The 12,773-nt window shown below is 36.8% G+C and overlaps 1 protein-coding gene across 4 annotated transcripts in view; it reads right to left on the bottom strand.

Annotated features, from left to right (window-relative positions):
• The window catches only part of GXYLT1 (glucoside xylosyltransferase 1), a 60,694-nt gene that overhangs the window by 13,648 nt on the left and 34,273 nt on the right, over positions 1 to 12,773 (bottom strand). For 3 of the 4 annotated variants that reach the window (XM_054719155.1, XM_054719152.1, XM_054719154.1), the window contains one exon: positions 5,999 to 6,707. The exons of the other annotated variant lie outside the window; for it this stretch is intronic. In XM_054719155.1, coding sequence (XP_054575130.1) covers positions 6,546 to 6,707 — 162 coding nt within the window. In that variant the 3' untranslated portion in view covers positions 5,999 to 6,545. Of the gene's footprint in view, positions 1 to 5,998; positions 6,708 to 12,773 lie in introns of those variants that run through there. 4 annotated transcript variants of the gene reach the window in all.

Raw genomic sequence — 12,773 nt, 5'->3', positions numbered from 1 at the left:
CAATGCGAAGGATGCCTTCTGAAAGACACTGACTGCTTCAAAAAACAAGGAAAGCCACTGACCAGTAAACATGTGGAAAATTCCTACCCTTTAGAAAAGAGACAAGACACCATTCACCCTTCCCCCATTAAATTCAAAACAATAAAAGGTGGGAGGTGACAGTTTCCCATATTGCCAAGGAATATGAAGACAAAAATTAATAATAAAAATATTACTTTGTCCCATTTTAAACTTTGGATCTTGATTTTACTTTTTCTAATAGTACATTTTCTTTTGGTGTGTTTGTATTCTTCTATGCCTTTCCCCATTCCTTTGCTAGTATTTTCCTTATACACTTTGCTTAGGAATTGCAGGATAAACCTGAAGGCTAATTCTTTCAAGGGATGCTAGGCCTGCCTGGGAAATTCTTCATTCAGCCTCATGGTAAGCGTTTAGAAATATGTTGGGATTATTCTGCCCCTGCTGTGAGTGGCACCTGACTTATTGTGCTAAACCTTTCTATGTCAACAATTTAATTTTCAACTATCTTTTCTGGTCCTTTCTAATTTATCAGATTTTCAAAGGCACCCTTCTGATCTTCAACTTGTTTCTTAGGCCCAACTCTCTTTTTATCATTTCATTTTGAGGTTTACCATAAGGAACTCATGACCGTATCAGTAAGTTTTTCCACAGTACGAAGCACTTAGGAAAATCTATTCCTTAGGATACAGCTACTGGACTCGTAGTTATCAAGCATCCTAACCCTCAACATTCCAAAGCTATTTATGATTTCTAGAATAACTCAGACACATCATTTGGAGAAATTAAACATTTATTGAGATGGGGTTTTTTAGTAACAGCAACACAGTTTCTCAAGAAAAAGATGAGTTGAACTCACCCAAAACAAACCGAAGCAACTTTCCATTATTCTCAGGTAATAGTGGCATCTATAATCTTATATTCCCCTTTAATAAATGTCAAGATACATAAAATACTTGGAGGAAGACATCCAAATTATTCTAAAATCACAATATTTCAAGGTAAAAAGCAGTTTAAGGGTGGTAATCTCTGCATATCACAGTACACCAGATGCCTTCTGCAGCTTTACAAACATTCTACTCAAATTATTAAAACATTTATGCAAAATGCTTGTAAAAAAACGGAAACATCTGCAACCGTTCCCAGTGTTTGATTTCGGGAACAGGTGCAAACCATCTCCTTCATAGATCTTCTGTTATAGCACCCATCAAAAACCATTGGTCCAGCTCTCAAATAACGAATACGAAGCATGTGTGTTCTGCTAAATTTTGAATAAATGATGTATTCTACAGCTATACTACAAGCCCTGAATTATTTTAGCACGACATTCCAATATTCCCTGAAGAGATTTTATACAAAAGTTGAAAATAGCTATTTTCCATCATAGTCAAAGTCAATTTACTTTTTAACGCAACATACACGGTTGCATTGTGTTCAATTTTTACACGCAGTTGCTATGGTGTTGTGTGTGTTAATATGCTCACATATTCAGACTATGCGTATACTAAACATAATCAATGGCTCCACATCAGTTAAGTTTCATATCAAAATGTCTGACCACAGATCCTCCAAATACCACTCACAGTATTAGTAATGAGAGAATTTTTCATTTTTCTTCATATATTTTCAATGGCTCTCTGTTTTAAAACTGAGTCTACAGATAATTCTAAAGAAATCCCATTAGACACTTGGGATTGTTGATAGATGAGGTGACGATACATATTTTCCATTTAAAAATAAGTGTGACATTGATTTATAATCAACTTTAAATTGCCTAGTCCAATATGCTATTTCATGTTCTCCTCGTGATTCTATTGCTAGAGAGTTGATTTAACATCATATTCCTTTTCAGTTTTATAAAAGAACATTCTTGTACCACCTTTTAGAGTTGTCTTAAGTTTATGTAACTTTATAACTTAGTTTTAAAAAAAAATCTAGTTTCATGTTCAATGAATTAAGAAACAATAAACATCAGAACAGTTCGGCCAGAATTTAATAGGCAAACAAGGGTTGCTTTGGCAGTGTATAAAAAGGTAACTGTTACATACAAATCATTCTTTAATCTACTTTTATTAAATATTAAAAGGCGGTTGTTTTAAGACACTTAAAATTACATTTAATAAATGGATAACTCACCCCACACCTGACATATTGCTCCCCTACTTTTCTTCTTAATTTACTCTAAGGAACCAAAAAAGCTATTTTTAAAAAACAGATCCATGGTCATTCTAAACACCTCAAAGAGGTTCTGACTACTACTAAGGACACTCAGCACTACCGTCTTACTTATTAGTACAATATAAACTGCTGAAAAAGACAGTGAGTACTATCTCTTAAGGTTTTTCCCTTTCATGTATTTCTGCTATCTCCTGTTCTCTTGAATCCATTCATACCGGTTCAACTGAAAATATGCCTATTGAGGAATCAATAGATGTGACTGTTTAAGCTGCCACTCAAGGGAGGGCAGTGATTCCCAAACCTGGCTTCCTATCAGCATCATCTTGGGAAAATGATGCAGTAAGTTCCTGGGCCCCTTCACACCTAATGAAACCATCCCTCCACCCTAGCCTCTCCGGTGACTCTGTGCTGTGGTCTTGCATAATCCAACATTCAGGATGACTAAAAGGACAATGTTAAGGGAAGATGCTTGTCATTGTGTTTCCACAGGCCCTACCTCATAAACTGGGATCCAGAAAATAATAATAATAATAATGAAAATAATGTTCAATCATTAGCTCTAAAAGAGTGAGTAGAGTGACTGGGAAACAACTCCAGCATCAACAAATCTAACAAGGGAGCCGTGCTGCCTCCTGACCCTGAGGGCCCAGCACTGCACTGGAGGAAGGCGAGCGGGCAGCGGCACAGGGTGGGGGCGACAACTCCGCCAGTGACTGTTTCCACACCACTTCTCTCCATCGCTCCATCTCGATTCTCCATCGCTCCATCTCGATTCTCCATCGCTCCATCTCGATTCTCCATCGCTCCATCTCGATTCTCCATCGCTCCATCTCGATACTCGTTCCATCTTACTCTGCCTTTTGCCATTCTCACTCTCATTCCCATCTTTCCTCCCTTTTCTCACTTCCTCTCTTTTCCTTCTTTTTTTGATCATTCACTTATATCATTCTTATCTCTGCTTTCTCTTCCCTAAAAACTCTTTCTTACCTAATATAAGCAAATTAATACTGGAGATACAATGATGTCAGAAACCATTCAGCTGAAGGGGACGACTGGGCAAAGCAGAACTCCCACAGTAACGCTGATGGATGTACATGACAGACGCCATGCAGAACGTTTTCAAATCCATTATCTCGAGTCTCAAAACTTCCTAACTCATGACTGCTGGGTCTCATGAGTTTGGAAGGGCATATTGATTACTTGCAAACCCAAGGCACAGAGAAGGTTAAACAATAAACCTGGAATCCCTTAACCAGGAAGAGAACACAGCCCTAGTTCACAGTCTGATTTTCTTCCCATTACACCACTAACATCTGACTGGAGGCAAGATGCGAGAGCAACAGAAAGCAGTAATATTACTTCAGGCTCTAAAGCATCCAAGGTAACTGGGTTACCTAATACATTCTCAACTATTCTTCATGTGGGACAGATGTATTTTTTAAAAAATATTTTTATTGATTTCAGATAGGAAGGGAGAGAGAGAGATAGAAACATCAATGAGAGAGAATCACTGATCAGCTGCCTCCCACACGCCCCCTACTGGGGATCGAGCCCACAAACCGGGCATGTGCCCTTGACTGGAATCGAACCTGGGACCCTTCAGTCTGCAGGCCGACGCTCTATCCACTGAGCCAAACCAGCCAGGACTGTATTTTCTTAAAATGTAAATCACAATATATATTTCTAAAAGTTTTCCATATTCTTTTAAGATAACTTCTTCATATACATGAAGTGTGACTATATTTTAGTCAATCCACTTTGGTAATACTGTAGCCCAGAGATAGTTCTGAGGTCAGAATTGTTCTAATATATAGACTCAAAAAATATACAATGTAATTTATATAAACTGCATAGGTATACTATTTTATAAAAAGAAATGTAATATTCTCTATAAGTGGTTCTATAATTTAACCTCATTAATGCTTAGAGCTGCATTTCTTGAGAATCCTCAAGGAAAAAGTTACCTTATCTAAAGATAAACTCAGAAAACTCATTTTAATATTTTTATGGACTTTCTGTGATATTCTAAGTTTTAGGTACAATAGTCCATAAGTGGAAAGTTTTCACTATAAACCAATTTATGGTAAAATGCCCAATTAGGCCAGATCTGGATAAACCAGATGAAGAATCTTCCAACTGATGGACAATGTAGAATGTTTGACAGTGTAAATAAGCCACATGTGTGAGACCAGAGTATACAGCCCAGCTGGATTAAACTATGACCACACTCTACATGGTCCCAATCATATCAGAGCCCATGGGGCTGAGGTTCTCTGTTCACTGAGGAAATTAAACCTAAGGAACTTGCTTGGAATATAAATTCATATGCTGTCAATAACCCCAAGTACTTCGTCTAATATTTCAGAATCACAATTATAATCCACCAACTGTGCTAAGAATTATGATATCCTAATTTCAACCTTCAAGTTGGCAAAATGATTTCCAGTGGTTCCCAAACTAGCTGACATCAAAATCACCTGACGTGTTTATTAAAAATAGAATCATATAGGGGAGGGTGGGGGTAAAGGGGAGAGATCAACCAAAGGACTTGGGTGCAAGCATATGCGCCTAACCAGCGGTTGGGGACAACAGGGGGGTGGGGGCATGTGTGTGGAGGGGTGTGGGATGGGAATGGGGGCATGAGGACAAATATGTGATACCTTAATCAATAAAGAAATTTAAAAAAATAAAAATAAAATAAAAATAGAATCATAATGTGACTTATTTTTGCACCCTGATTCTAACATTGGAGACAAGCAGGGGAATCTGCTTAAGGACTGGAGATGCATTTAATATGGAGGAAGTATAATGTCACTGTAGTTACTGAACTGTTCACAGTGGTGTAATCACATGCTGTCTGGGATTTTCTTTAAGATACTTTAGAAAAAAAGAAAAAGGACAGATGATGCAAATATGGCAAGATATTGAGAAGTGCTTGATCCAGACAAACAGCACCATTGTATTCTTCCCTCTACTTCTGTGTAATTTTTAAATCCCTTCATAAAAAAAAAAAAAAAAAAAAAAAAAGTTTGCAGACCCCAATCCTAGACACAGTGGGCCAGAAAGGGGAAACCTCAGAATCCATTCTCAACAAGCTCTCCCCAAGAGTCTAATGCTGCCAGGCAGGCAATTGTCTTATTTGGGGACCATTAACAACAACCTTCTATATACCCTCCAAACTTAGATAGAGGTCAAGAACACTGAGAAATAATATTTTTTGTATTTTCAACATTAAAAAAAAATAACTGTCTTAAGTGATGTTCAAAAAGGGAAGCTATTCACATTGACCCAAACTACTTTCCTGTAGTCAGAGGTAACGGTTTTCTTAATCCCAATCATCCATGATAGTTGTTTAAATTAAGGCTCTATATATTTGCTTCTTCAAAAATATCTTGCAAAACTATTTTGAGGTAGAAGAAAAAAAGTTAAATGACCACTTTCTCCTGCTCTGTTGTAACTAAAATTACTGTTCACAGAAGTACAGAGCTTATGCATTTTGGTCCATCACATAGTTTACTATTTAGGTTTTCATTTTATTATCATATCTTTTTCTGCTTCCAGAATGCCCAGTAAAGCTGAAATTCTTCATTTAAAATGATAAAAAAAAATTTTTTTTCCAAAATATTTAACGATCTTAGATCTGAGTTTGGCAAGACAGGTTAAAAATAAACACATGAAAATACTATATTTCACAAGCAAACACACAGACTAAAACCCAATTTTCACTGTTTTCCCTCTTTCTTATACAGCGCCATTTTAAACGTGCAGTTTACTTGTAATCTAAAAATAATTTTAAACGTGATTGTCAAAAAAAAGATTTTAAAACAGAGATGAAATCTATGAAGGCACACATGGATTGTCAATGGTTACATCACATTTCTTTAGAAACAGAATCTTTTCTGCTCCTGTAAACGTTTTTCTCACACATTTAAAGTGAGGTTAGTGCTGACAAAATTATTGCTATACTCACAGTTTGCAACCCACTGTGTATGAGGTACATCTTCTCCATTCATACACCCCGTCCCTTCTACTATTCTTACTCACTTGAGTTTAAGAGTCAACCAAAGTCTAGAGGCTACAAACAATTTAGTATTTTCATCAATACTGGAATGACAGCAAACAACATTACAAAACGTCAGAGATGAAAAATGTCTTCTTATTGGAGTCCAAGACTTCAATTTATTCTTCATTAAATGAATATATTGCTCATTTAACTTCCTCAGGAAAAAGAAATTATTCTGAAAATGAATAATTCTTTCCTGAACACTTCATCCAAGACTATTCCTTCACGTTTCCTCTAATATTTTGTTGGTTTAATTCATTTGACTTAGTAGTCTCCAAGAATCACATCACCTTTCCTTGGGTGGTCTATCATAGCGGTCTTGGATGCTTTTGGTTAGCCGTTTGATAAATATTTTGTAAATTTTCCCACAGTATGTATGCACTGTCTTTTGCAATTCCAGTTCTAAAGGTTTTAATAAGGAATGGATGTGGTCATCTTCAAAAGAACACTAGAGGAAGAAAATAAAAAGACAAATATAAATATGTAATTAATTCTAAATAACTTCTTCAATCAATTTAATATTGACAAGCTCCATTTAAAATCTCATAAAAAAGAAACCCTGGCCAGTGTGGCTCAGTTGGTCGAGCACTGTCCCATGCACTGAAAGGTTGCCGGTTCCATTCCTGATCGGGGCACATGCCCAGGTTGCCAGCTCAGTCTGCGGTCGGGGTGTGTACGGGAGACAGCCATCAATGTTTCTCTCTCACATAAATGCTTCTCTCTCCCCCGCTCTTCCCTCACTCTCTAAATTCAATAAAAACTTATTTTAAAATAAAGTCTCACAAAAGCATTTTCTCAACAAATATTTTCAGTGAAATAAACAGAACTATGGTCTCACATTCTGGAGGAGGAGAAAGTAATGGTAATCACTGGGGCATCAGGGAGAGCTTTCCACAGGACAATGGAGGCAGGGCAAGCCAAGGCAGGAGTTCTCACATGTTCAGGGACAGAGACCACCCAGGGATTCTAACTACTGTGAGATGACATCCACAAGCTCAGAGAGAAACGAACAAAAGCCCCAAATCCCTCCGATGCAAACACAGCCTGAAGTCACTGCATTCTTCCATTCACGTAATGCGCAGTGCCCGTAGAGTTGTGCAGTACACAACTGGCATCTAGGTGTTCCCACGTGTGCCTAACCTGACTGCAGGCCTCTTCCCACACCGCAGGCTGTGCCTGGCTCACCTTCACCTTCCCTTTTCTGCCTGGTCCTCATCCTCACAGCTCAGTTCAAGTGTCAGCTCCTCTGAGAAACCTCTCCTGACAGTTAATCACTCCCTCCCTCGTCACTGGCACACCACTCAGTACACAGACTTTCAGGAAGGTCGTGCTCTGTATATAAGACTGCAGACTGGAAGGCAGCAAATAGCGAGACTATGATGACCACAAGTAAATAATTCAAGGCATTTTCAAAGAACAAGACATGTTTTTAAAATATGGCAGAATGGCAGTTCAATCCAGCAAATGCTGGGTACAACCATGGCTCTGACTAAGAAGGTAGGGTAGGAATAAGCACTCAACTCTCTTGCTGAGATAGTTATGCAAATATAAGCAGGGTGTGTGAAGTAAATCAAACTTAACACAGAAATACCAAGAAATATAATAATTCAGGATGATATACATTAAGCAGAAAATACCTTATAGAGCAATAAAATACTTTGTTCCCATTTTGAATTTGCAATTTTTAATCTTAATATTTTTATTCACTCAACAACTAATATTTAAGAAATATATGTGGACTGTAAAAATTGATTTGCTGGCAGATATAGCCATGCATTTACAATTTAAAAATGATACACATTCTTTATAATTCATATTGTTCACTGTATTCGATGGCTATGACTAAGTGTCTGTCTAAAACTTGCATAAATACCTTTGTCTGAATGCAATTCTTTTAAAAATTACACTTCTCACTGAATTATAGATAAGGGAAGATAAAAACACTAACCAAAAGCACCATAAAGGGTTGATTAACTTCATTAAGTTGAAAAACATAAAATCATTAATTCAGTATTTGAAATAATCTTAAAAGATTTATTTTTTAAAAATCAAGTGTAGTTAATCAGCTTAAAAACCAACTCAACATTTTAAAGGTATGTATTTATAAAAGATAAAAGATCAAATAAATTAGAAAGATTTAATTCTTTAATAATGCATTTTTAATGCTCAAAGGAAACAAAGAAATCACATTTTTATAAGTATGCATTTCTTTTCTATCCTGCAAAGTCTCAGATCCTCCAAAAGTCCTTTTGTTCATTTTTATCACCTTTCGACAATCCATGAAAAACATGATTAAAATACGATATTGATTTCTAAATACTGCATTAAATGAACATCAACACTAAATTTTATAATTCTCCAAAGAGTGTAGCTCAGTGGATTACAGTTAAGTACTTTTTTTCTAATTCCTACTGATGAGGCTGTACTAGACCAGAGGTTTTCAGTCACCAACAATTAATAAGAATTAGAATCCAGCGCCCACACCTAAGCCAAACTAGTACTCCCATGATTCATTTATGTCTTGTCTTCATATCCATAAAAGATTAGGCACAGTCTAGCCTGACAGCAGAACTACATGAGATGAGTGGTCACATATACTTCTCCCTAAGTATCAGTGAATTAGCTGCATGCATAGTGAGTGATACAACTCAATAAACAAAACCATAAATTCAACCTTCATTTGGATTTGCCCCAAGACTTGGTCCCCAACATATTCAGACCTGGTTCCATGCATCACCCTAGAGATATGTGAGGTATAATCACCTTCCCTTGTAAAACCACCTTAATTACACAAAAGGGGACTATAAGAACAAGAAAAAAGAGGGAGAAAAGATTATCTGGGGCAGGGATAGGAGAGGGAGCGTATAATTTCCACCCAAAACTCAATAAAAACAAATGCTTAAACAAGAAAACCCCATTTACAAAGGCAACAAAGATAAAATACTTAAGCATAAACTCAAGATATGTTTAAAATCTGTATGCAGAAAACTACTAAACAATCCTGAGACACAAATAGAAAGACATTCTTAAGATGTATCAACACAATCAAAATCTCAGCAGCCCCTAATATATGAAGCTGATACACTCCCAATAAAAATGACAAGATTTTTATGTAGTTAAAAGTGTTGGTATCTGTGGGAAAATAAATATACAAAATCTAGGAACACACTGAGGACAGGCTATGAAGAAGAAGTGACCCGACCAGATAATAAAACACAGCACACAGTCTTTTAAGTAAAATAGTGTGGCATTGGTGCACAAATGAACAGATCAATGGAACAAAACAGAAATGAAAATGCAACTTTAGTATATGATAAAATCAGTATCTCAAATCTTTGCGTTAAAGATAGACTTTTAGCCCTGGTCAGTGTGACTCAGTGGTTAGACAGTTGGCTCTCGCTGAAGGACCTCTGGCTCAATTCCTGGTCAAGGGCATGTACCTGGGTTGCAGGTTCCCCACCATGGTTGGGGCACATGTGGGGGGCAACCAATTGATGTGGCTCTCTCACACTGATGTTTCTCTCTCTCCTCTCTACCCCTCCCCCTCCTTCCACTCTCTTTAAAATCAATGGAAAAAATATCCTTCAGTGAAGACTGACAAACAAACAAAAAAGATAGACTTTTAAATAAATGGTGTTTGGACAACAAGACTGCCATTTGGAAAAAGATCAAATGCAATCCATTCCTCACCTAATACAAAAGACTAAATTCCAAACTAAGCAAAGGACTAAATTTAATAAATAAAACAATACATAGGTGAATATTTCTATAACCTAAGTGTAGTTAGGAAAAGGCTTTCTAATTTTGACTTTTTACAAAAAGGTTGATAAACATGATTAAACAAAATTAAAAACAGACTGAATAGCAAAAAATGCCACAAATGAAGTAAATTGGGAGAAAATATTTACAACAGAAATCACAGATTAAGTACTAACATCCCTAATATACAAAGAACTTACTATTGTCAGGGAGATGGTAAATAAAGACTCTGCAAATATGCAAAAATGATTGAATTAATTATATACTTTAAATGGGTGAACTTTGTGGTATATAAAATGTGTATCAATAAAGTTACTTTAGCCCTAACAGGTTTGGCTCAGTGGATAGAGCGTCTGTCTGCAGACTGAAGGGTCCCAGGTTCGATTCCGGTCAAGGGCATGTACCTTGGTTGCGGGCACATCCCCAATAGGGGGTGTGCAGGAGGCAGCTGATTGATGTTTCTCTCTCACTGATGTTTCTAACTCTCTATCCCTCTCCCTTCCTCTCTGTAAAAAATCAATAAAATATATTTTTAAAAAATAGTTACTTTAAAAACACTATAAATAGGTAAACTATCTGAAAGAAAATTCACCAAAAAAGATAAAATGGCTCTTTAATATATAAAAAGATGTTCACCTTACTCATAAGAGAAATACAAATTAAAACTAAACTAAGACTCCATTTCTCACTCACACGAAAGGCAAAATTTTATTTTAGTTTTTCTAGTTAATTCTCACCCGAGGACATTTTCCCACTGATTTTAGAGAGAGTGGAAGAGAGAGGGAAGGAGAGGAACATCAATGTGAGAGAAACATATTGATTGGTTGCCTCCTGCAAGGGCTGGGGAGGAACCTTCAACTAAGGTATGTGCCCTTGACTGGAATCAAACCCAGGACCCTTTGGTCCACAAGCCGACACTCTCCACTGAGCCAAACTGGCTAGGGCTGAAAGGCAAAATTTTAAAAGTTTGATAACACACTCCACTGAGGAGGATGTGGGGAACAGGCCTCCTATAAATTGTAAGGCAATCCCCATGCAGGGGAAATAAGCAGTATCTTCAATCCAATAACCCCACTTCCAGGAATGTACCCTGAAGGTACATCTCCCGACAACACAAACATACATATGGCACGGTTATGCATTGCTGCATTATTTATAATTCAAAATGTTGGAAAACAAAACATTCAAACACAAGAGGTGAGTTGAATAAACGCTAGTACATATACAAAATGGAATATTATACAGCTATAAAAAAGAAAGAGAAAGATATATATAAATACATGTATTTCCAGAATATTTTAATAAAAAAAGCAAAGAGCAAAAAATATATAAACAAAAAAAGGTGTGCTACCTTTTGTTTAGTAAAGGGAATTATAACACATACACACATCTGCTCATGTGTACAAGAAGGACAAACCAGAAGATAATGGAACTGGCAACCGATGGAGTGGGGGAAAGAGATGGGGAATATACTTTTTGAAGTATATTAACCTTTTGCACTCGGATGTCAAGTGTGACTCGACACGGTTAGCATCGGTAGCAGCTCTTTTTATACTCTTTGAATGTATCAATAATTTGAAATATAAAAAAATCCAAATAAATAAGTTCGTATGAAAAGAAACTCCAGTTTTTTATTCTACTGCCTCGCTTTGTAAAATCTGGGGTATTTAAAAAATTAAATCCCGAGTAAAATAAAGGAATCGAGAAAAAAGCAAGCGAGTGCAAAGGGTTAATATTCCACACATCCGATTAAAGTTAAATTAACAAGGATGAGGAGGAAAACGTAACACTAAAAGCATACTGAACAATGAACCCAATTGTATTTGAAATGAGTAAAATTAACTCACTGAAAGAGAGGATAAAAGAACTAATCCAAGTAACTTCTGAACACAGTAATTGAGCACACACCCTCGTCCAGGGCAGGGGCGGGGAAGAAAAAGGACTGGAAACAATCCTGAACAGGCTGTTTTTTGTGTGAAGAGAGAAGCAGAGACACAGCATTTTTCAAATTATTTTAGATGTATTGTAGGATTAAGTTAAATGAACAAATGTTTTATGTTAGGAGTCAGGATTCTATCTGTAGAAAAAGATAAAACACAGAAACATAGAGTAGGAAAAAGCAAGGAAGGGCCTTGGGGGGATGGAACTGGAGGCACTGGTGTGGGCGCAGGATTATAAGTGAGTGTGTGTGGGTTTACATTTTCTAGCTCTGTTACTGAAAGGGCTAAGAAGACACCCTTGAAGCAATAAGGATACCTAGCACCCAGAGCCCACCAGAAGGAGCAGAGCACCTTTGTCAGATAGTGAATTTCAGGGCTACAGCAGGGAAGGTGCATCAAGATGAGCCTGGAATAACTTGTTGGGACAAACAATGAGGTACTAAAAACAATGATGGGAATATGTCAGAAGGGCACAGGAGGTAGCCAAAAGGGACTCCCAAGAGTCAAATTTGGAACAACATAAATAAAAGGGAAAACCGCATTATAAATCATTGGAAAAAATACACACTAATTTCATACTAAGTGTGTGTAAAGAGCAATAAACAGGCAAAAAGCTGTATGTGGAAGGAGTGCCAGAGTTGGACAATCACCAATTTGTAACTACCATAATAAAGACTGGTTTGAGCAAGAACCAACAATGGCCACTAAATTTACTATGGACATTTTGATGAGCAGGGTATTTACATGATTTTAAAGAGTCTCCCCAAAAACTGCTTGCAAGAGGAAAAATAACTATACAGTGCATAAACTGAACA

This window comes from Eptesicus fuscus, chromosome 7 (assembly GCF_027574615.1).
Source record: "Eptesicus fuscus isolate TK198812 chromosome 7, DD_ASM_mEF_20220401, whole genome shotgun sequence".
Taxonomy (NCBI): Eukaryota; Metazoa; Chordata; class Mammalia; order Chiroptera; family Vespertilionidae; genus Eptesicus; species Eptesicus fuscus.
The sequence above is the reverse complement of the archived record's forward strand: the minus strand, read 5'-3'. Positions and strand labels throughout refer to the sequence as shown.